Source organism: Vanacampus margaritifer, chromosome 20, assembly GCF_051991255.1.
Source record: "Vanacampus margaritifer isolate UIUO_Vmar chromosome 20, RoL_Vmar_1.0, whole genome shotgun sequence".
Taxonomy (NCBI): domain Eukaryota; kingdom Metazoa; phylum Chordata; class Actinopteri; order Syngnathiformes; family Syngnathidae; genus Vanacampus; species Vanacampus margaritifer.
Window position 1 is genome coordinate 12470782 of NC_135451.1, and position 26237 is coordinate 12497018.

The 26237-nt window shown below is 40.2% G+C and overlaps 3 protein-coding genes and 2 long non-coding RNA genes across 10 annotated transcripts in view; 2 read left to right on the top strand and 3 right to left on the bottom strand.

The window, feature by feature from the left end:
- Window positions 1–2069: 2069 nt before the first annotated feature.
- LOC144040432 (uncharacterized) lies at window positions 2070–2955 on the bottom strand. The gene is made up of 3 exons (XR_013289728.1): window positions 2824–2955; window positions 2626–2713; window positions 2070–2547 (listed from the first exon to the last, which is right to left on the bottom strand). It is a non-coding gene; the product is annotated as an uncharacterized LOC144040432 (long non-coding RNA).
- A 4524-nt stretch (window positions 2956–7479) lies between these two features.
- Window positions 7480–8319, bottom strand: LOC144040582 (uncharacterized). The gene is made up of 3 exons (XR_013289769.1): window positions 8137–8319; window positions 7939–8026; window positions 7480–7854 (listed from the first exon to the last, which is right to left on the bottom strand). It is a non-coding gene; the product is annotated as an uncharacterized LOC144040582 (long non-coding RNA).
- Window positions 8320–9222: 903 nt separating this feature from the next.
- dync2i1 (dynein 2 intermediate chain 1) lies at window positions 9223–17709 on the top strand. 2 transcript variants are annotated; one of them, XM_077554215.1, is made up of 23 exons: window positions 9223–9351; window positions 9550–9701; window positions 10023–10375; window positions 10444–10502; window positions 10574–10726; window positions 10796–10855; window positions 11926–11970; window positions 12187–12388; window positions 12449–12557; window positions 12648–12777; window positions 12861–12972; window positions 13893–13981; window positions 14079–14208; window positions 14281–14456; window positions 14528–14690; window positions 14877–14984; window positions 15059–15120; window positions 15199–15250; window positions 15947–16007; window positions 16172–16271; window positions 16333–16464; window positions 17082–17305; window positions 17427–17709. In XM_077554215.1, exons 1-23 carry the CDS (start codon window positions 9337–9339, stop codon window positions 17596–17598), a joined length of 2859 nt encoding a protein of 952 aa, XP_077410341.1. In that variant the 5' UTR covers window positions 9223–9336; the 3' UTR covers window positions 17599–17709. The 2 variants fall into 2 exon arrangements, with proteins under 2 accessions (XP_077410341.1, XP_077410342.1); XM_077554216.1 differs by having other exon boundaries at window positions 9266–9351; window positions 9558–9701.
- Window positions 17710–18753: 1044 nt separating this feature from the next.
- On the bottom strand, window positions 18754–22161 carry LOC144040218 (leucine-rich repeat-containing protein 14). Its single transcript, XM_077554217.1, has 3 exons — window positions 21735–22161; window positions 20589–21347; window positions 18754–19549 (listed from the first exon to the last, which is right to left on the bottom strand). The coding sequence occupies exons 1-3, from the start codon at window positions 22031–22033 to the stop codon at window positions 18988–18990; spliced, it is 1620 nt and encodes a 539-aa protein (XP_077410343.1). The 5' UTR covers window positions 22034–22161; the 3' UTR covers window positions 18754–18987.
- Window positions 22162–24524: 2363 nt separating this feature from the next.
- malrd1 (MAM and LDL receptor class A domain containing 1) overlaps window positions 24525–26237 on the top strand; it is a 28456-nt gene continuing 26743 nt past the window's right edge. For 3 of the 5 annotated variants that reach the window (XR_013289672.1, XM_077554211.1, XM_077554212.1), the window contains exons 1-3: window positions 24525–24926; window positions 25274–25405; window positions 25476–25564. Coding sequence is in view for 4 of the 5 variants with exons in the window: in XM_077554211.1 (XP_077410337.1) it covers window positions 24755–24926; window positions 25274–25405; window positions 25476–25564 (393 nt within the window). In the remaining variant the exon portion in view is untranslated. Of the gene's footprint in view, window positions 24927–25273; window positions 25406–25475; window positions 25565–26237 lie in introns of those variants that run through there. The other 2 variants (XM_077554213.1, XM_077554214.1) reach the window with 2 other exon arrangements.

Here is a 26237-nt window from a genome sequence, read left to right on the forward strand (position 1 = left end):
CTTCAGCAAAACTAGACCAAACATGAGCAAAATAGTGAAGTGATGTGTCAAAGTGGAGCGATGTCTTCAATGGATTGCACAATGTGGACGGCCTCACCCCCAGCCAAATGTCCCCAAAACAAGCATCAAGGTAAGACTAGTGGACTGATGGAGCAGCATCAAGAGCAACCGGGTGCTTAGTTAGTATAACTGGCTCAAGGTATCAGGTATCAAACCCACAACCACTGGTTTTGGGGGACCACCACGTTATCAGAGACAAGATTTTACAAAATCATATCATTTTTGTTCATGAACTAAAATGTCCTTAGATTTTAGTCCACTTTTTATTAAGTGAAGTACATTTTCGTCTCGTCTTTATTAGTCGACGAAAATACATACTGATTTAGTCCTAGTTATTGTTTATTAATGAAGGTTTTAGTCCAGTCTAGTCTAGTTTTAGTCCGGTGAAAAAATGTGTTGACAAAATTATTTTTGTTTAGTTTTTGTTGAGCCAGCTGGGATAGGCTCCAGCACCCCCCGCGACCCTTGTGAGGAAAAGCGGTAAAGAAAATGGATGGATGGATGGATAGTTTTTGTTGACGAAATTAACACTAGTGGAAAGTGACAGTGACGCGTTTTTTACTTGGTATCGGTGAGCTGCGCATGCGCAGAAACGGAGGTGGCAGGCGACGACGACTCTGAAATCCACTTTAAAAGACCGCAATTGCGCTTTCTCGACTGCAGGGAGCACTGTTTTCCAGTTTTGCATGGGTAAAGACGCTGGTTTCCTCATTGTCTTTTTTTGGGGGGGGTATTTAAACTTCCATCATTTCCATCATTTTAAAATGACGTAGAGTTTCTGACGTGTTTCACTATCTACACTTTGCCATATTTCAAATGAGGCCCATTATGAAAAAAATCCGATTGGTTAAAATTGGAATAAATTGAATTTAAAATGTCCAACATTTCGACTGCACAGGATACACTCGCTTTGGGTGAAGTGAATTTGGTGACTTCTCTTTGCCACAAAAACAAAATAGAGTTGAGAGTTTCTCATCATTTGAATTTACCAAACCGGATATATGAGACTCAAAACATAAGCAGAAAGAACTTCGATTCAAGACCTTCTGGCCACTTTCCTGTGTGGCCCAGGTGAATTATTTTAATTTAATTGGGAAATATCTTGCTTCTCTCTGAAACTGTTGGTGTCATTTGATTTCACTTTGGTTCCATTTATTTATTTATTTTACCTGAAAATTACCTTCGTGCAGTAATGAATTACTTGTAAATCCAACCTTCATTGAGGCGAGGCCTCAATTATTCAATTGTCACCGAAAATGTTACAGACGGGAATTTTGCCAATTGAAGTTGTTCTTGCGGTACTTAATTGACGAATTAAGTGACTAACATCAAACAAATATAGCAACGTGACTAGCGGCCACCATCTCTGCCAAATTTTCTTTAAAGAAAGAAAGAACGCAAATGCACATTGGCGTCGACACAAGTTGGCACTCAATGCTGCCATTCCTCTCCCTCATGACAACCCTTTCCCGAGTTTCAAGGACCCAAACTTTCAGTTTTAGATAATTGTTTTGTTTGTTTCTGTTTATTTTTATTCATGCACACACTTGTTGACTAAATTCCACGAAGAAAAGGCAGTGAGGAAAAAAAAAAACCTGTGCACTGCACAAATGTTAACTTCATAATCTACCGGGTGATTTTAAAATGAAGTTAATTGCAGATGTTCCTATCCTTTCTATGTCCAATAGTTTGTTTTATTTTATATTCATGCCGTGCTCCTCAGTCAAGTCGCTTTTTGTTTGATTTCATTCCATTTATAAAGAAGACTTTATTGTCTTTGTACATTGCATGGCAACATTTTGTTCAGTGCTCTCCAGCCCCTTGACACAAAACATTGAAGAGACAAATAGACAATTTATAAAAGCAAGTTATTTAAAAAACAGAGAAGTAGAATGCTGTTAAATGTTTAAACTGTAGTGAGTTGCAGTGCTTTCAAATTTTATTTTATTTTAAGCCAGCACGGTTCAATTGTTTTCAACAACAAAGAAGAAGAATCAAACTGTAGCAAGTTGCAGTGGTTTCATTTTTATTTTTTAAGCCAATACAGAACGTTAAAGTACAGTAGTACAATTGTTTTCAACTTTTAAGTACAATATAGTTGCACTTAATCATTTGGAAAGGTTTGCTTTCAATGAAGATGATCCAGTGCATCTTTAATCAATTCGTGTGCTTCTTCCAGGCTTTCCACAACACTCAGTTTGCGTCGTGGGAAGCAAGGGCGGCAATTAAATGGAAACCCTGAGGGCAGTGGGAAACAAGGAGGGCCAGGGGGTGGTGCTGGGGCAAATGCGAGAGATGCTGCTCCTGATGACGATGGCTCTTCATCTGGTGGCGATGGGGGGGTGGGGTCGGCATCTCCTTGGTCCTCATCATCTGGTGGCGATGGGGGGGTGGGGTCGGTATCTCCTTGGTCATCATCAGTAGCCTGGAGGAGTCGTCTACCAGTGCCTTCGACGCTGAGTTGTTGACTTCCCCCAGGAAGGGTTCCTTAATCAGCGGAGGAGATTGAACAGATACATGACGACAACAAGCTCCAGGTGGAAATATTTGCTTCAGATGACTTACCAAGAAGTAGGAGTGCAAAAACCAAAGTTTTGATCATCATTATGATGCCTCTCCGTTCTCCGATGTCACTCAGCAAATGTGCTATTTTCTGTCAAAATGATGAGAAGAGAACAGAAAAACATTTTAAAGGGGAATTCAGCTTATTTCTCAATTTCGGCTTTTTGTCATTATTATTATTATTATATAGAAAGTACTCACCACGCTCAGTCAAGTCTGCTGTCAAGAACCTGAATGGAGCCCGAATGGAGTCTGCGATGGTGTTGGTCCTCCACCAACACTTTATATTGCATCTCAGCCTGCGTGATCATTATAAAAGAATGTGACCCAAATTTACGTCCAACCCTCGTTGAGGCGAGGACTTAATTATTTAACTGCCAGGACAAGTAATTAACCTTTTGCAAATCACGCCCAAAACACCAAGGTCCATCAAGTTCTTCCCTGCTCCATTGTGATTGGAAAATAAATAAATAAATAAATTGTAAAATCCATCCACAAAACTTTTGTCAGCTTCAGCAAAACTAGACCAAACATGAGCAAAATAGTGAAGTGATGTGTCCGTTGTGTAAATCAGTCATGAGGACTCCACAAAGTGGAGCGATGTCTTCAATGGATTACACAATGTGGACGGCCAGATGTCCCCAAAACAAGCATCAAGGTAGGACTAGTGGACTGATGGAGCAGCATCGAGAGCAACCGGGTGCTTAGTTAGTATAACTGGCTCAAGGTATCAGGTATCAAACCCACAACCACTGGTTTGGGGGACCACCACGTTACCAGAGACAAGATTTTACAAAATCATATCATTTTTGTTCATGAACTAAAATGTCCTTAGATTTTAGTCCACTTTTTATTAAGTGAAGTACATTTTCGTCTCGTCTTTATTAGTCGACGAAAATACATACTGATTTAGTCCTAGTTATTGTTTATTATTGAAGGTTTTAGTCCCGTCTAGTCTAGTTTTAGTCCGGTGAAAAAATGTGTGTTGACAAAATTATTTTTGTTTAGTTTTTGTTGACGAAATTAACACTAGTGAGAAGTGACAGTGACGCGTTTTTTACTCGGTATCGGTGAGCTGCGCATGCGCAGGAACGGAGGTGGCAGGCGACGACGACTCTGAAATCCACTTTAAAAGACCGCAATTGCGCTTCCTCGACTGCAGGGAGCACTGTTTTCCAGTTTTGCATGGGTAAAGACGCTGGTTTCCTCATTGTCTTTTTTTGGGGGGGGTATTTAAACTTCCATCATTTCCATCATTTTAAAATGACGTAGAGTTTCTGACGTGTTTCACTAACTACACTTTGCCATATTTCAAAGAGGCCCATTTTGAAAAAAATCTGATTGGTTAAAATTGGAATAAATTGAATTTAAAATGTCCAACATTTTGACTGCACAGGATACACTCGCTTTGGGTGAAGTGAATTTGGTGACTTCTCTTTGCCACAAAAACAAAATAGAGTTGAGAGTTTCTCATCATTTGAATTTACCAAACCGGATATATGAGACTCAAAACATAAGCAGAAAGAACTTCGATTTCAAGACGTCTGGCCACTTTCCTGTGTGGCCCAGGTGAATTATTTTTAATTTAGTTGGGAAATATCTTGCTTCTCTCTGAAACTGTTGGTGTCATTTGATTTCACTTTGGTTCCATTTATTTATTTATTTTACCTGAAAAATTGTCATGTTTATTTTCAGTCTTGTTTAGTCCCTGTCATGTTTAGCCTCTGTTTTCCTTGTGTGTTCCCCTTGTCGTCTCATTTCCTGTTTTATTGTGAAAAGTCTGACTCCTCTCGTTTCAGGTCACTCGCCCTTCCTTGTGTGGTGTCTGTGTCATCCCTGATTGTGTCCACCTTTCCCCATTACCCTCATGTGTCATCCAATCAGTGCCCTCAGCCAGGTGTGTCTTGTCATGTCAGTAGTGTTGGTGTATTTAGTCGGCTGTCTCCCCCCTGTCTGTGTCGGTTCATTTTTGCTGTTGCCACTGTCGTAAGTCTTTCGCCATGTCACGCTGACCTCTTTGCCTTATCCGGATCCATGTCATGTCATGTTGTTAGTCTCGCCTTAGTTGTTTTGTCATGTTTAGCTTCATGTTTTGTTAGTTTAGTTTATTTTGTATTTTGAAGTTAGTTTTTTTTGATTAGAAATTAAAACCTCTTTTTGGACTGCACCCCTGCCTCCTTGCTCTGCCTTCCCGCATCTGGGTCCTAAAGCCCCCGTCTTACTGATAAAAATGACCTTAGCGCAGTAATGAAGTACTTGTAGATCCAACCTTCATTGAGGCGAGGCCTCAATTATTCAATTGTCACCGAAAATGTTACAGACGGGAATTTTGCCAATTGAAGTTGTTCTTGCGGTCCTTAATTGACGAGTTAAGTGACTAACATCAAACAAATATAAGCGACGTGACTAGCGGCCACCATCTCTGCCAAATTTTCTTTAAAGAAAGAAAGAACGCAAATGCACATTGGCGTCGACACAAGTTGGCACTCAATGCTGCCATTCCTCTCCCTCATGATAACCCTTTCCCGAGTTTCAAGGACCCAGACTTTCAGTTTTAGATAAGTGTTTTGTTTGTTTTTGTTTATTTTTATTCATGCACACACTTGTTGACTAAATTCCACGAAGAAAAGGCAGTGAGAAAAAAAAAAACCTGTGCACAGCACAAATGTTAACTTCATAATCTACTGGGCGATTTGAAAATTAAGTTAATTGCAGATGTTCCTATCCTTTCTATGTCCAATAGTTTGTTTTATTTCATATTCATGCCGTGCTCCTCAGTCAAGTCGCTTCTTGTTTGATTTCATTCCATTTATGAAGAAGACTTTATTGTCATTGTACATTGCATGGCAAAATTTGGGTAAAGACACTGGGGGGATTAATTTATTTAAACTTGCTTTAATTTCCATAAAATCAGGATGACGTAAAGTTTCTGACGTGTTTCACACGCTACGCTTTCATTTTTTTCTTTTTTCTTTATTAAAATTTTATATATATATATTTTTTTTTTTTGTATGTGGGTGAGAATGTGTATGTGCGTGTGTGTGTGTGTGCGTGCGTGCGTGCGTGCGTGTGTATTCATCAGTTCACCTAAAACCTATTAAAAAAAAATCCCATCCTAATAATATAATATAATAATAAATTGCCAAATGCAGAAACATCAATGTAAGTTATCACGATGTGGTGGCTCTCGCTAACAGGCAGAATTAACTAACCAGAATTAGGTTAAAAAATTCTATATACGTAGACCATGTTTCTATAAATTTTGATATTTGGTTTTTATTTGAGGCAGATATTTTTTCCATTAAAATGTGATTTATGAGGAGGTTAGACCATCGGTCGATATTCAGAGTTTGTTTATTTTTCCAGTTAACAAGAATTGTTTTTTTTGCGATAGTAAGGGCTAAAAGTATAGATTGAAAATTGTTTATGTGGTAAGTCAGTTGTTGTTAGGTCACCTAGCAAACACAAGTTTGGAGATAAAGGTATCCTACAGTCCAAAATAGCGGAAAGTTTTTCTAAGACTTTAGTCCAGAAATACATAACCGGAGTACATAACCATAAAGCATGAACATAAGTGTCTGTAGTGTTTTGTAAACATTGGAGACAAATGTCGGAGTCTGAGAGTCCCATTTTCTTCATCATATATTGAGTAATGTATGTTCTGTGAATAATTTTATCACACTCTACGCTTTCAAATGAGACCCATTTTAAAAAATCCGATTGGCAAAAATTGGAATTAATTAAATTTAAAATGTCCAACATAGCCATTTTGACTGCAGAGGCTACGCTCACTTTGGGTGAAGTGAATTTGGTGGCTTCTCTTTTGCCACGGAAACAAAATAGGTTTGAGAGTTTCTCACCATTTGAATTTCACACTCTTCCCCGAAACTGTTGCTGCCATTTTTTTCCACCCTGTTTTGTTTTGTTTTGTTTTAACTGGAAAAATGAACTAAGTGCAGTAATGAAGTACCGGTACTTGTAGGTCCAACCCTCATAGAGGTGAGGCCTTAATTATTTCATTGTCACTGAAAATGTCACAGAAACTGTCACAGACCAAAAAAAATCCAATTGAAGTTATTTTTGCAGTCTGTAATTGATCAATTAAGTGATTAACATCAAACAAATGTAGCAACCTGACAAGTGGCCACCATCTTTGCAAAAGTCTCTAAAAAAGAAATAAAATAAAATAAATAGTTTATGCCGGTGAGTGTAACATGCCACCTTGAAGACAGCGTGAAAGCGGAATTGGAATTACAGTATAGTATATTGTAGGAGCTTGAAATGAGTTGTCAGATTAGGCCAATTGCAGGTATTGTCACCCTTTTTTTTTTTCAGGTGAGTTGTTTGTTTGCATGTGTGTTTTGATAAATTGAGAATCAGTCAGGTTGCTTTTTGGTTGATTACATTCGATGAAGAGCGAAAGTAGTTCCGTGTGAGTTCTCAAAAGAGGTTACTACCCTTTCTGTCTTAAGTTTTGTTTGTTTGCCAGGCTGTTTCTTTTTATTCATATTCTTGGTTGACTACATTCCATGAAAAAAAGACAGTGAGGGGGGGAAAAAAAACTGGGAGCGACATGGATGTTGACTTCTAGGCGGTTCTAAAAAATGAGTTCAGTACAGGTATTTTTATCCTTTCAATGTTTGTTTATTTTTATTCCTGCCTACTTCCATGTTAATCAGTCAAGTCGCTTCTTGTTTGATTTCATTCCGTTTACAAAGTTAGTGTCATTCATTATACATTGAAAAGTAAAATTTTGTTCCTTAAGTCCCTTGACACAAAACTTTGAAAAGACAAATAAACAATATAAGCAAGTTATTAAAACAACACAACAAAGAAGAAGAATCAAACTGTAGCAAGTTGCAGTGGTGTCCAATTTTATTTTTTCTTAAGTACAGTACATATCAATTGTTTTCAACTTTTAAGTACAATATATTTGCACTTAATCATTTGGAAAGGTTTGCTTTCAATGAAGATGATCCAGTGCATCTTTAATCAATTCGTGTGCTTCTTCCAGACTTTCTATAATGCTCAGTTTGCGTCGAGGGCGGCATTGGGGGGGGCATACAATTGAGAACCATGGGGAGTCGGGGATTTGTTGAACTCCTTGGGCTACTGGGGCTACTGGGGCTTCTGGGGGACCTGGGGGGTCTGGTGATAATGTGGTGGTGCCATTGACTTGGAGGAGTCGTCTACCACCGTTGCTGAGTTGTTGACTTCCCCCAGGAAGGGTTCCTTAATCAGTGGAGGGGTTTGATCAGTTACAGATACATGACGACAACAAGCTCCAGGTGGAAATATTTGCTTCAGATGACTTACCAAGAATTAGGAGTGCAAAAACCAAAGTTTTGATCATCATTATGATGCCTCTCCGTTCTCCGATGTCACTAAGCAAATGTGATATTTTCTGTCAAAATGATGAGAAGAGAACAGAAAAACATTTTAAAGGGGAATTCAGCTTATTTCTCAATTTCGTTTTTTTGTCATTATTATTATTATTATATAGAAAGTACTCACCACACTCAGTCAAGTCTGCTGTCAAGAACCTGAATGGAGCCCGAATGGAGTCTGCGTCGGTGTTGGTCCTCCACCAACACTTTATATTGCATTCCAGCCTGTCGTGATCATCATAAAAGAATGTGACCCAAATTTACGTCCAACCCTCGTTGAGGCGAGGACTTAATTATTTAACTGCCAGGACAAGTAATTAACCTTTCGCAAATCACGCCCAAACCACTCCCAAAAAACGCCAAGGTCCGTCAAGTTCCTCCCTGCTCCATTGAAATCCATTGTAATTGGAAAATAAATAAATAAATAAATAAATTGTAAAATCCATCCACAAAACTTTTGTCAGCTTCAATAAAACTAGACCAAACATAGTTCCAACAAGCTGTGGACCTCCAACAAGTAAAATAGTGAAGTAATGTGCCCATTGTGTAAATCACATTATATTCGTTTGTTGAGTCACTTGCCATGCAGCATTTTATTTTATTTTTAAATACAGTAGTTATGCATCAACATAACTTGCAGGTGGATCCTGTCGCTGTAGTCTTTAGCTCAGCTTGTGAGTAAGTGTCGTGAAAAGGTCAAACAAGGAGAAGTGACCTATTGACATAACAAAATAAAGCGATGCCATAATATGTCCGTTCATCACATACGACTAACTCCCAAATTCATTACTTACGGCTCAAATTTAAACTAATAAACAGCACCATGTACCGGTCATTTGAAAGAATCGCATCTCAATCGAATGGATACTGCAGGATGTTTTGCTTTCCTTCCCTTGTACAATTTCAAGCTATTTACTAATCACTGGACTTGAACTGCTTTACTTTTATTACAAATAAAAAAAATAAGGGAAGTATGATAGTAAAATTATTATACTCAGATTGAGCATTAAACCGCCAGAACGGTATTAGACAATGTGTTTAACATTGTGGACATATCGAGACAAATAAAAACCTAATAGTCATAATATTTATCTTTTTTCCTCATCGAAATAGGGAAGCAATCCACAACAATGTACCCATGGATTGAGGTGTGCACTCTGCTATCGATTAACAAACCTGTCGTCAAGTGAAAAGTGACGCGTTGCCCTTGGTTCCAGACAACTGCGCATGCGCAGGAGCAGGGGTGAAAAGCCAATTTCTCGTCATGGAGGCGTCCTAGCAAACATGTAAGCTTTCCTGAACTACTTTTCCGAACACCGACGGCAGCATGCACCACGAAAAGGTATCAAATTTATATTTGACTTTTTTAATTTGGCAATATTTTTCGTTTGGCGGGTTTGTAAGATCATTCCTAGCGTCAGTAAATTGACGTCGTCGTGCAGTTTTCCCCACAAGCCTCTCGCTCGTTTTAAGCGTATTATACAACCACATTGGCTTCTAATGTGTGACTTCAATGGTCGCCCGGTGTGTGTTTTCTGAGAAAATAAGTATGGAAGACACCTGGACTGCTGCCGAGCTGAAAAGACTACTTTCCAGAAGGAAGGAACCGGAGCACGACAGAAAGCAGCATCGCGGAGGGGAATCCACGGAGAGACGTCGCAGCAGGGACTCCCGAGGGGACAGAGACCAGAGGTCGCTAAATACTGTACTCAAACTTTATTCTTCATATGAATAAGTAGTACAAAATTAAAAATGAGTTTTTGCTCTCCATTACTTACTATACCCATTGACGTTGACTCCGTTTTTTTTTCTCATGTCACCATTGTCGGAGGTTAAAAATAGTACCAAACAGTTATTGTCTAAATAAGGAATAGAAAGTACATTCATGTACTGTATGTTTTAAAATGTAGGGAGTAAAAGTCAAGTCATCCCATAATAATTGCTCAAGTACAGATACCTGAAAAGTCATGCGTGCAGAATGAATGTTACTACGTTACTTCTCATCACTGGCAGAAACTCTCACAGTGAGAGACGGGACGCAGAGGAGAGAAGGGGTGACCGAGACAGGAGGTCGGAGCGAGACAGGCCTGAGGACACGAGCAGGCGTGCGCGTGACTCCAGAGAGGACAGAGACAGGCGGGATAAAGTGAGGCCGAGGGAGGGACATGAAGAGGATGAGGACAGACATAGGAGAAAGGAGGACAAGGAAAGACGGAGGGAGGAACGAGATAAGGAACGACAAAGAGAGGAACGGGATAAAGAAAGACGGCGGGAAGAACGGGACCGGAGGAGACACGAAGAGAGGAGGGACGACCAAGACAGACGAGAGAGGCACGAGGACAGAAAGCATTCAAGAGAGGAAAGAGGTAGATCTTTCTCAACCCATACATTTCATTCACTTTTCTAGCAATCCCAACATTTTGCATTCCCATAGAGCAATACCGAAAACAAAAAGAAGAACGAGAAAGGAGACACAGAGATCATGCATATCATGTAAGCATTTCAAGTCTCGCAAATAGACAATTTTACCCGTGCTAGTTTGATCATTCCTCGTTGTCCGTCAGGATGAAAAGCCGAGGCGAGAAGAGAGAACCGAGGAAGAGAGAGCCGAGAGGGAACGACGGAAAGAGAGTCGGCGTAGGGAGGACGCCGAGAGACATCGCAGCAGGGAATCCAAACCGAATCACAGCCGTGAGACTACCATGAAAAAAGCTGAGGTTCGTGGCTCACTCATCTGTACGGTACTGACACCTAAACACATGATGTTGTTTGTCTTTTTCATCCAGGGGGACGTGATGCATTCAGGGACCGTGGCGGCTAAAGATGCTGGAGACACGCAAGGCCCAGTAAGATTCCAACTCAGGTTACTTATGGAAAATTTACTATTGTTCATTTTTCACCTGTTATTAATGATAACTACGATCTTGCACAGTGGAAATGAACAAGTCAAGTTTATTCATATAGACCATAATCAAAAAACAGTCTCAAAGGGATTTACACACCCACAATTGACAAATACTAACCCCGCCGGAGGACAAGGAAGAAAAAAAAAAAACGTCATCAGGGGAAAAATAAAACAATCTTGAAGGGTTTAGGGCTGCATGATTATGAAGAAAATATTAATCACATTTAATTCTGTAATAATTGAAATCATGATTAGGACAATCATTTGTTTTTTGGTACAGGGTATGTAAACATTATTAAGACAAACAAATAAAAAATTGATAATTTAGACACATAAAAACAATCTTTGAAACACTATAATTATGTTAGTTCCTTTTGGATAATTTAATATCATTTTAAAATAAACGTGAAAAATATAAAGACCAAGAATTAATAATTTAGACAAATTTAAAAAATAAATAAATCATTGAAACACTATAATTATGCAAGTTCCTGTTGGACCAAACAAGATTTATTAAATTAGTAATTCAAAAAGAGAAAAGAAAAAGGGGCAAATATCTACATTTAAACAACTCAAAATTAGTATTAATAAATTTTATTTTTGTTTACGGTTATGCTGATTTTGTCATTGTGGGGTGTGATAATTGAAATTATAATTGAATTTCGATTAATTGCACGTGTGTGGCAATCTCCCTTCCAGGATGAGCAGGCTGCAATGGATGGCGAGGGGGGCAAACATTTACACAATGTACGATGTGCGAATGTACGTTGCTATACAATGTGTCTACAATAGTACGGGAGTCCATTTAATGAGATGAAGCATTGCAAGAAGACGGCATCAGAGAAGTGGATCCTCTTCCAAACTCAATAACTTGAAATAAACTTAAAACTGTTGGGCCAAAAGTAACCCAAACTGGGTGAAGTAACAAAGCCATTTTTAGTACGTAGCTAGATTGCTTGCATTTTTTTAAACTTTTTTTTTTCTTCTTCCTTTTTTTTGGGTCACGTGCAGGTCGCCAAAAATGATCCTTCACATGAGTACGAGGATGACTTTGAGGTAACATAAACATGGCCGCACTTACATATCATAGTGTTGTGTCTTTTATTTCATTCATTTTCTATGTGTCGTTTGTTATACTTGCATGCCCTAATTGGTTTGCTCGACAAGAAAGCGGTAAGGATTTTAATTTTTTTTTTTAAAGCTCATTTGTACAATGTGTTTGCCCTGGATTTGTCGCACCCTTCACTCGAGTGCGATTTGTCGTTTCGGCAGGATTACGAAGAGGATTTTGAGGAACTGGACGAGGATGACAAGGGCACGGAGGAAGAGGCGGGGCATCCGGAGCTGGGCGAGGACGTTAAAGCCATCCAGAAAGCCATGGGGGAAGAGAACGAACGCGTCCGAGCGTCTTTTTCTGCTCTCGGCAAAGAGGAAGAAGAAGAAGAAGAGGAGGAAAAGCCTGAATCGTCCAGAGGTAGTTCTGACGAGTGTAAAATCAGTTTATGTGGAATAATAACGCATCTTTCACTATCAGTGAACAGATCAGACAGGAAGGACAGTAGAAGCTCCCAGCGAGGAAAGTTTATCGACTTTGTGGCGGCCAAGCAGCGAGAAGTCAGCAAGAAAGTTGCCATGAAACAAAAGTAAACAATATCAACCTTGATTGATTAAAGATCCTCACCGATTTTTGAACCAAACAATTTTATACCCTCAATTTTGCATCTTGATAACAGGAAGCGCAGCGCAGAGCTGCTTCGCTTAATTGATCTGGATTTCTCCACCACGTTTTCCCTTCTGGATCTTCCTCCCGTCAGCGAATATGACATGTACATTAGGAACTTCGGAGCGGCAAACACAAAGCAGGTCAGTTTGTGCCACACTTTTTTTACGGCGATCACATTCTCCGTCGCCGCGTTCTTGCCTAATCCCGAGGACTCCTTCGCCAGGCTTACGTCCAGTGCAACGAGGAAAACGCCGACAGAGACGTCCAGACCGAGGAGGTGGACTTGAGTGACAAGTGGACGCAGCATCCCGCGGAACACAGCGGCGCCTGTGGCGGTAAGAAACAAACATCAGCGACATCGGCATTTTACAACTTCAGCGTTATGCCGCCGGGTAAACATCCGTCAATAGCAACAAACTGACAATACTGTATTTAAAGGGATACATGACTAATTGAAATATTTTTTCAGTCGTAAAAAGTTAATATTTTGTCCAGAATGAATTTGTTAACTATTTTTTTTTCTTGTACAATTTAAAAACAAATTCTTCCACTTGCTGTCGACTGAAGATGACATCACCTGCGATGAGGAAGTAGGTGACGACCAATCATGGCTCACCTGTTTTCTGGGTTTGGTGAGCAAACTGAGCCATGATTGGTCGTTACTTAATTCCTCGTGCTGCATTTGAGGATGGTCTAAAGTAAACAACCAAAATGGCGGATAGTGATAAATTATTTTTTATTTTGGTCCTCAAAACTCATGTTAAATTCTCGCAATTTTGGGATTTCCGAGTTCAAGGGGGCGTTGCCGTTTACACTTCCTGGTTTGAACTCTGAAAAGTCTGACTTCCGACCATCCTCGAATGCAGCATCAGCACAGGTTATGTCATCTTCAGTAGACAGCAATTGTAAAAATTCGTTTTTAAAGGTATTAATTGTACATGAAAAATAACAAAGTTATCACATAACAACAAAATATTAACTTCTTTACTGCTGACAATGGCTCAATGAGTCAAGTTTCCTTTTTTAAAAAGCCATTGTAACATTAGACAATTTGAACATTTTGTTAAGTGATTCTGTCACCTACCACTAGAGGGAGCCAGTTTAGCAATAGTGGTACTCTTAAACCACTGATCTACTCATAGAAGTAAAAGGCAGTAGATTGCAGTGAAACAAACAATACATGCGATCAATCATGCTAATATAGCAACTAACATGCGAAAGTGTAACATTAACATCTTGCCTTTTTGTCCCGCAGATCCAAACCGGTCACATGAAACTCGAAACATGAGCGGAATGAACTTTGATTCAAGGCGTCTGACCACTTTCCTGCGTGCCGCCTCACAGGTGAATTTTGTTTGGCTGTTATCGTTATTACACTCTCTTTTTTTTTTTTTTTTTTTATAACCTCAAAAACGACTTAGTAATGAAGTACTGATGACAGGTGATGGCGGTGCTGCTGGAGGAGGATCACGCCGAGAGGAGCACCTTCCAGGGCCGGACGACACAAACGGACGCTCTGTTGTTCAGTGACGGAAGCCTGCAGCTCAACACCGACTTGCCTTTTCTCCGCGGTGCGCAGGTGCCATCACGTTGGCTCTTATTTACTGCATACATTCAACTAAATTCATTTCGGTTGAATCCAGGTCGCACCATCAGCCAGGTGCTTTTCTCTCAGGCGCAGAGGCACACGCTCCTGTCAGTCCACAAGCCCCGAGTTTCACCCGATGCTGTCGTACAGCATCACGGCTGCGCTGTCATCTGCGTCTGGAACATGTGGGAGCCATCCAGACCGCGGAAGATCCTACTTTGCGAATCAGAGGTGCTTGTTGTGGATTATTTCTAGTTCATTTGAGATGACCAAGGCTGAAACTCCTGCCGATCCTCCCTCAGGTGCAGTGCTGCTGTTTCAGCCCGGGAAAGGCCACATTGGTGTTCGCCGGCACGTCCGTCGGTTCCGTGGCGCTGTGGGACCTACGAGAGCCGGACGGCAACCACGAGCGCCTGAAGGTGGGCGTCGACGAGTGGACCTTCAGACGGCCTACCTTCTCCACTGGTACGTCACATTTGGCCCGGAGTTTGCAAAACCAAGAAATGGATAAATTGCATGTAAAGCGGCAGCTTCAAATCAAAATGGCCGTCCTCCAAAGGGTTGTTATTATGATACATGCACGTGCCTAGCAATTTAGAAATTATTAAATACAGAAGGGACTCCTGTTTGTGTGTGTGTGTGTGTGTGTAGATGCAGTACCCTCAGCCCATTTCTCGCCAGTGACGTCCGTGGAGGTTGTTCCCACCAATGCGACTGGGATGCCAGGGTCAGAGGTGGCCTTTTTAGCATCTGAAGAAGGTGAGAATCCCGTCCACAGGGCTTAAAAAAAAAAGTGTCCTAAAGACAACAATCCAATCTCTCCTAATATCCAGAGTTGTTGGGATTATCCTTCCAGTTGGCCTCTCTGGACGAGAGCGGGCTTTTGAATCTTTGGGTAGGTTTTCATTTGTTTTCAAGGGGGGAGAGGTTTCAGGCAAATCCTTAAATAGGTTGTTCTGTTTGTGGCCTGTAGGTGGTGGTGCAACTCCCAAAAGCCAACGAGGCAGGCTCCCAGGCAGATCTAGGTAAGTAATTTTTTTCTCTCTCCATGAACTTACTCGTAGTTTCCACCAGGGCAAACACATGTGAAATTCACATTTGAAGTGCAAATTAGCTTATGTTACATTTGGAAAAAGAAGCATTTAGAGTTCATCAAATGTTCAATCGATATTAGCTCCTTTTAAAGGGAAAATCAACCCCAAAAAAAAGATTCTTGACAATCATCTGTTCTATGCAAAATCAAGCAGTTTTTAATCAATATCAGAAAAGGCGGCCATTTTGCCACTTGTCCAGTGAAAATGTCTCAGGTAACAACCAATCACAGCTCAGTTTTAGAAAACAGGTGACCTGTAACAACCAATTACAGCTCATCTTAGAAAACAGGTGAGCTGTGATTGGTTGGCCTGTGCCCTGACGTTTCTGAACTGTGATGTCATCTTCAGGCGACAGCCAGTGGCAAAATGGCCGCCCCCTGAGATGGATATAATCGGCTGGATTTTGCCTCATAATTCCACAAATGTAATATTAATCAAAATGTCATGTTTAGACTAGTGAGGTCACATATAACATATTATTGTCATGAAATATTTAAGGTTGACTTCCCTTTTAAAATCAGCAAAACTCAGTAGATTTGTATTTTATTTTAGACATTAACTCATTACAAGATAAAACAAAATCTCTCTCGGTCGGGCCCTTACGTGCATGCACATGTGGTTTTGCAGGTCTGTGGCCGGGCGGCAAAGTGAAGCTGCTCCACAGCTCTGCCTGCGTGACGGCCGAGGGGTGAGCTATGATATGGAGTCGGGTGGGGGGGGGTGGTTACACAATCTTGTTTGTTATGCTGTTGATTTTTGTCGCCTTAACATTTGATGGAAACTTATTTGCATACGAGTGTCGAGTGTTTTGAAGGGGAATTTTATAACCTCCTGACCTTGTCGACCTCGCAGGATATCGCCGCCGCTTGCGGACAAAACGGGACCGCCGCAGTCACTTCATCTAAAATTTCTCCCCACCGACCCCAGTCATTTCTTCATCGGCACCAATTTGGTGAGTCAAAATACAGAATGAAAAGTCAAACCGGCTTTAAAATGACACGTTTCCACTCAAGGGTCTGGTCAGTCACGGCACCACTCAGGGTTTGAAGGCCCCGCCCAAGTGCTACAGCTCGTGGAAGTTGGCCAGCCGACTTGTTGATGTCAGCGCCATCCACTTTTCTCCTTTCAGGCCGCACTTGTTTTTGGTGAGCAACAACTAATTGAAAATACATCCTTCTATGCATTTCCTACACTACACACACACAAAAAAAAACTTTAGACTTGAATTGCTGCTAAATGTGCAAAAATGTGGAAAAAAATAAATAAAATTTTGGAACCCAACAAAAACTGAAGTTCTATGAATACTTCACAGATGCGCTCTGTCATGTTAACTCTTTGATTGCCAGACGTTTTCAGAAAAGGGATGCCGTGGGTGCCAGCCGATTTAAGCATTTTTGACTGATCTTTCACGGTCCACAGAAAATTATGTGTTTGGACTATGGAAACACACATGCTACCAAATGAAAGATTGGACTCTCATCTTTCATCAGAAAAAAAAGTTTGTTTCTACCTTATTCCGTTTTTCAGTAATCAACAATAGAAAATGGTTAGTTTCACCTCTGTTTTGAAAAAAACGTCTTTTAACGTCTTTGGCACTCCTCCATAGGATTTTACTAAACGTTATTTAACGTTTTTGGCAGTCAAAGAGTTAAGTGACTGTAAACACAAATCCGTCCGTTTAGATACATGATTTGTTATGACAGACATCCATCACATTCATTCATCTATGAATGTTTTTAACATTACCGTGGTCGCGAACCAGGTGGGCTGCGGTGACGGGAGCATGCGGTTACACGAGGTCAGCCGCGACAAACCGGTGGACGAGTGGACGGACGGCACGGCCGGCGAGGCGGTGGTCTCGCTGCAGTGGAGCCAGACCAGGCCGGCCGTCTTCTGCGTGTTGGACGCCGCATCGCGCCTTCACATTTGGGACCTGCTGAAGAGCGACACGGCACCTGTGGTCACCGAGCGACTGGACGCAGATAGGTGATTTTGACACGAGTGTCCATGTGTGTGTCAAAAAATCAATACCGTATTTATATTCTCTATATATCGAAGATTTTCACCAAACTGAACGGACGTTTACTGTATTATTTTACGTTCTCAGACTGACGGCCATGGCTGCGTTTGGAGATCCGGGACAACAAAACTCGTACTCAGGAATAGCAATAGCGCACCAGTCAGGTAAACTAGAAATGCACTATTTCACAAGGGAGTTCACCATCCAAAGTTGTGACGAAGAAAAAACATTAGAAGGAAAGATTGTCGAATCCTTTTGAAACATTTCAAGCCACTTTATGATCCTCATACTGTACATTTTGCCACTAGTGTATTTTTTTTTTGTGCATATGTAAATATAAACTTTTACTCTGTTTACCAATATCATCAAATTTGAGCGTTTGTTGCTTTGTTTTAGAGGAAGTGTATGTTAAGTCATTTTTTACTATTATCGCCGTCCTGCAAAGGTGCCGTCAACGACGTGCAGTACATATTAGCAACTAGCTTACCTATTGACATGAATTATAAGTGTTACATAATACTTTATTCAGGAGAGGTCGTATATCTGAATATGTGAAACACCACCCACGCAACCCCGGGGGTCAAATTGACACCTCTGTAATTGCGACATGCTCCAGTCTTCCCGCTCGCGACACTTTTTATAAGTAATCGGATGGGTTTGCGGGATCAACTTTCCAGCAATAGAATTTGTGGAAAAGTTACGAGTAGTTTAGATACCGTAAAATGGCCGTTTAAGTGGACTGGGTATGTGTATGTGGATTGGTGTATAATGATACCGGCAAAGCCTTGGGGCAAAACCTTTGTGTCAATTCGACTTGGGTCAACTTCTTTCCCAGCCCTAATGGAAATGTGTAATCATTAGAGCTGTCAAAAAAAATAATTTTTAAATTAGATTAATCACATCTTAGAATTTCGATAAATCACGAGAAATCGCTTAAAATTATTTTTAATAATTTTAAAGAATTTAAAGAGCACCTGTCGTCTTCAAAAAAAATATATCCACTGCACTCTCATCCTCCTCTTTATCTAATTATTTAATTACTTGCATAATTTAAAATGGGAAAAAAAATGCCAATAGTTACACATAAACAAATATTCTGAATGTCATACGCAAACATTTATTAAATGTTTTACTTTATTGCTATGTTTTGTTGCCCAAACACCACCTTTTGCGCTACCTTTAACAGAACCATCCGCTGTCAGCTCAAGGATAATCTGCAGTCAAAATTAAGTGTGATTAATCTGCGTTATTACATGATTAATGCGATAATTTTTGGTGATTAGTTAACGCTTTAACTTTGACAGCACTAGTAATTATGTAAATACACTTTTCCTCAGTATGTTTACACCATGAAAGATGACATCACTGTTGTATAAAAAGAGTACATTTAGTAAATAATAATAATAAAAAGAAATCACAGCACTGATTTTAATTGTTGATATTTATATTGTAAAGTGACTGAAAAAAAAATGTTTCCTTAAAATCCACCTTTTGACACAGACCAACAATTTAGTGCATAGGACACAAAATGAGTTGGGAAGTGCACGTTTACGCAAGAAAACATGAATATATTGTACACAAATAAAACAAGAAAGTTACAATGTACTCATATAAAAATGTATGAAAAGAGTGTCGTGCATTTTGTCCATCACTCTACTGAGTCTTTATCATAATTGAGCAGGTCGCAAGTCAGCACGATGTCCGAGCGTCCGCAGTCCTTCAGCACTTTATTGAGGAGGCTGCAGGTGAGGTCTGTGGACTCGTTCAGAGGCCAGTTTAGGAGCTGAGAGCTGGACGGCAGCTCGGGGAGTCCCGGCTGGTAGTCCTCCAGGGGGTTCGGGTAGAGCAGCTGCCGCATGGAGGGCACCCTCGCCGCCGCCCTCACCGCCTTCACCAGCCCGGCGGTGGACAGCGGGTTGTAGGCGAGGGCCAGGCCCCGGAGGGACGAGCAACGGTCCAGGGAAGGCAGCAACGAGCCCAGCAGGTCGTCGCTGAGCCCGCAGCCGCTCAGCGACAGGTGGCGCAGGCTGCCGGACGCTTGCGACAGGAGGCGGCGCATGGAGGGAAGCCAGTCGGCGTCGAACCGGTTCTGGCTCAGGTCCAGCTGCTGCAGGGAGGAGGCGTGCGGGCTGCACGACAGGTACGACAGATCGGCCGCGCTCAGGCTCAAGCAAGGCACCTCCAGCACCTCCAGGGGCTGAGATAGGGAACTGGAACAGGACGTTGAAAAGTATTACAAAACTGCGTTTCTTCAAATAATTACCTCTACTCTAATGGTTGCCAGGCCTCGTGAACAAAAACAAAACTGCCATTGACGGCTATGGACATCAAAAATTAAAAATGTTTCTACTTTTGTTAACGAGTGTGAAAACCTATATATAATAATATTTTTTTCTAATATTTTTTTAATTTATTGTACATTTAGAACAGATATAAAATTTGTGATTGAACGTGAGTTGACTATTGAAGTCATGCAATTGATGACAATTAAAAATTGTAATCGCCTTTCTGGAGAGCTAAGTATTGTTCATTCGGTAATTTTACCGATTTGACATGTCATCATCATTGCTCCAGAAAGAAAAAAATTATTTTTTAATCGCCTGATACAAAAAAAAAAAAAAAAGATTTAAAAATGAGGGGCGTCAGGCAATAAAATTAATTAATTAATCGCATTACTTCACTAGTTAACTCACGATTAATCACAAATTTGATATCTGTTCTAAATGTACAATAAAAAAAATTCTAGGTTTTCATACTCTTGTTAAGAAAAGTGGAAACAAATGTTAAACTAATAGAAAAAGCTCAAATGAATTTTTAACGTCTATAGCCGTCAATGGCAGTGAATGAGTTAATATTGTTACTCAAATAGGGACTTCCTTGTTATAGACTCTCAATAACTAAAGAAAGGCCACACACACACACACACACACACACACACACACACACACACACACATACACACACACACACACACACACACACACACACACACACACACACGAGTGTGGGATAGCTTGTTTCCTGGTCGCTCTGCTCTAATAAAAACAACAACAACACAACACTATTGTTTGCTATTTACTTAAAATTACGGACTCCGCTGTAACGTATGCCATGCCTCAATAACAAAACACAGGACATTTAAGACTACATGCTAAAATAATGACCTCCTATCTAATGGATGCCATGCTTCAATAAAAAAAAACAAAAAAAAAAACAGGACATCGAGCATATCTTAAACAAATGTCATACCTGAGCAGCACACAAATTTGTCCCGGCAAATGCAGCGCCTCGAGGCTGAGACGTCGCAGTCCCCGCAGCTGCGCCAAACCCTGGGAGAGGTCTCGGAGCGCCTCCTCCTGCTCCCGGCGAAGGTCCAAGTTGCAATAGCGCAGGCAGAGGGAGCTCAAGTCGGGGAAGGCGGCGAGCCGAGGCAGCAGCTGTGCCAGGCCCGCTACGCCCAGGTTGCTGAAGCGCACGTCCACGCCCAGCAGGCCCCGATGTGGCAGGAAGTCCAGTAAGGTCCCGATGCTGGACGCGGAGAGCTCCTCCACGCGTAAGTATCTGCACTGCAGCTCCAGGGGTCCCGCCCCGCTCAGGGCCACGTACACGCGCTTCCAAGAGCGGGCGTTGACAAAAATGTCCGCCCTCACCTGCAACGGCACGCAACTCTCCTTCCCATCACCTTCCATTCCTGAGCTCTCTCGCCTCTTCTCAGTCTCCATCCTCCTCCTTACCCCCTTCATCAAATCCACTTCCCCTAAAACCCCCGCGGACCCTTCCCGCTGGTCGCTCTTGTTGCCAGATGCCTCCTTGACTCTCTTGCGTTCTCCCCTCTCTCGTTTTACACCCTTGTCTCGCTTCAGCGCCCAGACCCTCTTCCGTTCTCTGGTTAGGGCCTGGACTACCATAGTGCACAGCGCTATGGTCAGGGACCAGCCCCCTATAGAGTCCACCGTCTGACCCTCATCACCTTGCAGCCCGCAGAGATCCAGGACTCGCAGCGCACATCTAGTTGTAAGAAATAAAAAACAAACAAATGTAACTTACAAAAAAACATCTACTAATTACTACACTTTGAAAAAGTAAATTTTCCCATCCCATATGACATCACAACTCTGCCTTTGTATTTAATTTGCCTAATGTGTCTTTCATCTTTCCAAAAGGTGTCATATGTATTGTTTTTGGATGGACGTATGGTATAAATCACAAAACACACAATTAAAACCGTTCTTCTTCTTTTTTGTTAACTTGACAAAAAAAAAATCGACTTTTTAAAATGTTAATCAAAATGTTGCTATTCATTAAAGAAAACATTTATCAATTATCTTTACTTTCAAAATATTTTAAATATTCCATCCACACATTTTATGTACCGCTAAACGTTCGATAACCAACCTCTGATCGAAGAGTCCCCTAACGAAGGCGAGCAGCAGAGCTTGCACGCAGATCCGACAAGGGGGCCGCTGCCCTCGCTTCTTGCACCCGCCGACACGCAGCAGTCGCTCGGGCCACTTCTGCACCAGCTTCCGGACCGCCAGCGGTCTGCATCCGTCGAACGAGGCCTCCAGTAGCGGGCCGTACAGCTCGCGGGGCACCCAGCGCAGCCAGAGGGGCGACGAGCTGTGGTTGCTCACAACCTCTTTCGCGCACAGGCTAAACAGGGAAAGCGGCATCATTGGTAAGACATTAGACATTGTCAAAAATGTTTTTTTAATCCAAGATTATTAACAGCACGTTAACATTCACGATCGGGATGCTAATCTTTGATCCTTCATGTTAGCGACCGAATGAGGAAGCTGCAGCATCTGTTTACACTTTTACACTGTCGCATTCTTGTGACGTAAAACGCATGAGCCAGACGTAACTTCAAACACCGAGCGCATTGGTCTGTTTCTCTTTGTGTCTTTTGGATTTTTTTCAACCTTGATACGATTTCTTATTTTATAATATTTAAGTTAACCACCGTTGTTTCAACTGGGGAACAATCATTTAAAAGAAATTTAGGAAAAACAACGGTTTTACTACCGAGTGTACACTTTTTGCCTACATAGATCTAGACAGGGACACGCCCCTCGCCCCCTCCTTTAAATGTCACCACTTTGGCAAGCTGGTGGACATCAAGTACATCTTAACTTCCCGGATAGGCCTAATGTCCTAAAAGTGTAATGGCTGGATGATAACAGAAATTATTTTTAATCTTGCTCTGAAAGGAAATGTAAAGACTTCATATTTGAAAATATTTTAATTTAAAAAAAAAATTCTGAAATGCAGATTTTGATCAATCTTCACCGAGAGCCAAGCATGTTCCAATCTAGTGGTTACTACTGTACATCCTAAAAACAAAAAAAGTACGAAAAGGGAACGTAACGACGTTAAATTACCACAAGGTAGCAGCAAAGTAATAATCTTTATACGTTTATGTCGTGGCTGGGGAACTTTTTCCTATCGGGTCATTTCAGGTTTTTCTCCTTAAACAAAATCCAACTTTATTGTCATGTTTTTACTAGAAAAATAATACAGCTTTATTCTCAAAATTTAACACATGGGAAAAAATGTTAATTTATATAGATGTTTATTTGACTTGACAAAACTTTTTTCTTTTTAGTAATTATCTGGGGGGTTTTCTGCTTCTGGAATGTTTTTGGTCCTTTTTTCTGTTTTTTTGCATTTTTTCCCCTGTTATTGTTCATATTTTATTCTTAATATTATGACTTTTGGTGGGATAAAATACTATTTTAATGTCTTAATATTGCAACTTTTAAATTTTGAAAATATACATTTAATCTCATTATATATATATATATATATATATATATATATATATATATATATATATATATATATATATATATATATATATATAATGTATATTAAGAAAAATCCAACATTAATCTCCAATACAATTTTAAAATTGTAATATTACATTATTATTTATCGATAGATAAACTGTAGGTCTGCGACTAATAATATTGGCATATTGGGACATGTGACTTTCTCTATGACCTGTGTTACAAACAAAATGCACAAACTAAAGACACTTTTCTCTATTTTCAGGTGCTCAAGTGAAATCTATCATGTGGCCTATGAATGGCTATCGTCGTTGCATTTTTAGCCTGAAAAGTGACATTTACACACTTGGGATTCCTCCCCATCACAAATATGGATTTCCATTATTATGGCTGAGCGCCATTGTCCTGCTCACACATAATTTGCAGCGATAGGGCCTTGTTAAATATGCAATTTGTTTCTTGGCGTTTCTTGTGCAGGTGTCACTTCTCGCCTCGCCGTTCTCACATTAAACATGCAGCGGCGTTTCATTAGCATCTTTACAGGGGAAGAATTCTGTGCTGGAGCACGTTGTATAAGATGAACGTTACCATGCCTCTTTTTATGTTATGTGTTATGTTATTTGAACGTGCGCCATTGTAATGAGTTGTTTTTATTGCTTTATTTATGATGCTTTCAATAAAACATAGCTAACTGAAAATGTTGCAGAAAGAGCTATTATAATGTCATATTTTTATTGTTTTACTAAATAAGTCATGGATGTATGTATGTATTTATTTATTTATACATTCCAACCAACATTTTTATTATTTTTTTTAGAAAAACAACCCAATCTTTAAATCTGCTCTCTGTAACATTTCCCCACAAAATATCTTTACCGCCCTCTGTCTGCGGATGTGACGTTATGAGAGCGTTGTGTACGCGAAGAATGGTGTGTGCAGTTTCATTTTTCGTCAACAGGTGGCAGTAGCGATTTGAAATTGAAATTTTCGAATCGTTCATTAAAGCTAGTTAGCTTAGTGGTTAGTGTAGCAACCCTGGCTGGAGGAACAGTTTTTATGTACAAACAAATACGGTTCAGGTTAGTTTAGCAACTACTAAAATAAGTAAATGCTACTGTCAGTGTCAGCTTTATTGAGGTTGGCAACTTAGCAGCACATTCTGGCCAGGTGGTTAAGTAAAATAGTCCAGGTTGAATGGTTAAATTTAGTTAGCAGCATTTGGAATGGAGATAGTTAGCCTACTCATTAGCATGTAACCAAAACGTTAGCATAGCAAACTACAGCCAATGTTTCCGCGGTGTATAATTATGCAATTATATTGAATATAAAATAAAATTAAAATATAATTTATTTAGGTTTGTTTGACTTTTTTTTTTTTGGGGGGGGGGGGGGGGAGTAAATTAGCAATATATTCTGACCAGAATGCTCAGAAAAATCTTTTGTCCTCCTTTCAAGCTAGCCACTTAGCTTTTATGTCACTTTGCTTCGGTTCAAGACGGAGACTCCAATCAACCAAGCAAGCATATTGAGTAAGTGCCATAAAAGCCATTTATGACTCTTTACGACACACAATCACATTGAGTCTTTTGTAAAAAGTCATGTAGTGGACATTTGTTGGCGTCCGTGATGTTGTTGCGGGAATTTCAGCGAATGCTACTGTTTTCTTTGACTTTGTCGTTCTTCACTGCTGACGTTTGTTTGAGTTTGCGCTTGACCTGCGTTAATGGCCAGCATGTACCAGAGGGTGGCTTGTGCGACTTCACGGACGACTGCGGCGACGGCGGCGACGAGCAACACTGTAAGTCAATAAAACACACAATACTGAATACAATGTATGTGTGTGCATTTCCAGTAAAGGAACCACATTTTTAACTTGAATCAAAATGTATGCCACACCTTTTACTAAAAAGATAACAGCATGGAAAGCTAATGTAAATATACAGTAATGGGGTGTATAGTCATAAAATTATGACTCATAGAAAAATGCAGCTTTATTCTCTAATTAAACCATTTTAGGATTAAAAACAATCACACATAATGTTAAAGAATGTATCCAACACTAATGATTGAGGGAAAACATGAGTCAGGATCTTGAAGACATGAAACACACCAGTAGGAACAATAAAATCTTTTTCTGTTCTGCAGGTTCCACTTATAAAAGATGTGACTTTGACGAAGGTTTTTGTGACCTGATCCAACCATCGCAATTGTTTTCGCAATGGAACAGAACGACCGCGGTCGCGCCCATCCAACGTGACCACACGGGCAAGCAATCAGGTTTGAGACTTCGTTTTATAGACTTTAAATAAACTGAATGTGTTTGATTCACATGTTTTTAATTCTTCAGCATATTTCCTGTCACTTGTGCCTCAAAGAGGTAACGCGACCACTGCACAGCTAATGAGTCCACTGTTTGGGCCTGCTGGGACCTGCCAGGTAACGACAAGCATAACATCTGTGTATTACAATACATATATATATATATATATATTTTTATAGCTATAATGCAATTCAGTTGTACAGGTTATAGGTCACATTAACTCATTCACAGCCATAAATTCATTAAAAAAAAAAAACATTAAAAATTAGGGGCAAGAGGCGATTACATTTTTTAATTATAATTAATCGCATGACCACTAGTTAACTCGCGATTAATTACAAATTTCATATCTGTTCTAAATGTACAATAAAAAAAATTCTAGGTTTTCATACTCTTGTTAACAAAAGTGGAAAAAAATGTTAAACTAATAGAAATAGTTAAAATGATTTTTTGACGTTTATAGCCGTCAACGGCAGTGAATGAGTTAATGGTGGAATAATTTTTGAAATAGTTAATTTTGTTCTCATTTTTTAACATCACAAAAACAGGCGTTTGAACAGGGGTATGTCGATTTTTTTTTTTGAAAGGCTTTTAATTATTTCATTGAGCAATCCTTATTAGCTGTAAGCTAAAATCAATGTGTGCATCTCACAAAACATAATGCAGCTCTGCTTACCTTTTTAGCTTTGATATTACAGCAGGTCGACTGCTTGAAAGCGTCTCTGGATCTTCACCCAGCCTAGCTGATATTATCATTAGTGGAGAAATTCATTGTGGGGGAATAATAAT

Excerpts from the sequence above, each read along its gene's own strand:
- dync2i1 (XM_077554215.1), top strand. Across the intron at positions 10,856-11,925 it reads CTGGAGACACGCAAGGCCCA|GTCGCCAAAAATGATCCTTC; the intron begins GTAAGATTCCAA and ends GGTCACGTGCAG. Across the intron at positions 17,306-17,426 it reads GAGCGACTGGACGCAGATAG|ACTGACGGCCATGGCTGCGT; the intron begins GTGATTTTGACA and ends TTACGTTCTCAG.
- LOC144040218 (XM_077554217.1), bottom strand. The coding sequence starts at position 22,033 with ATGTCTAATGTCTTACCAATGATGCCGCTTTCCCTGTTTAGCCTGTGC. Across the intron at positions 21,348-21,734 it reads AGGGGACTCTTCGATCAGAG|ATGTGCGCTGCGAGTCCTGG; the intron begins GTTGGTTATCGA and ends TCTTACAACTAG. Across the intron at positions 19,550-20,588 it reads CAAATTTGTGTGCTGCTCAG|TTCCCTATCTCAGCCCCTGG; the intron begins GTATGACATTTG and ends GTCCTGTTCCAG.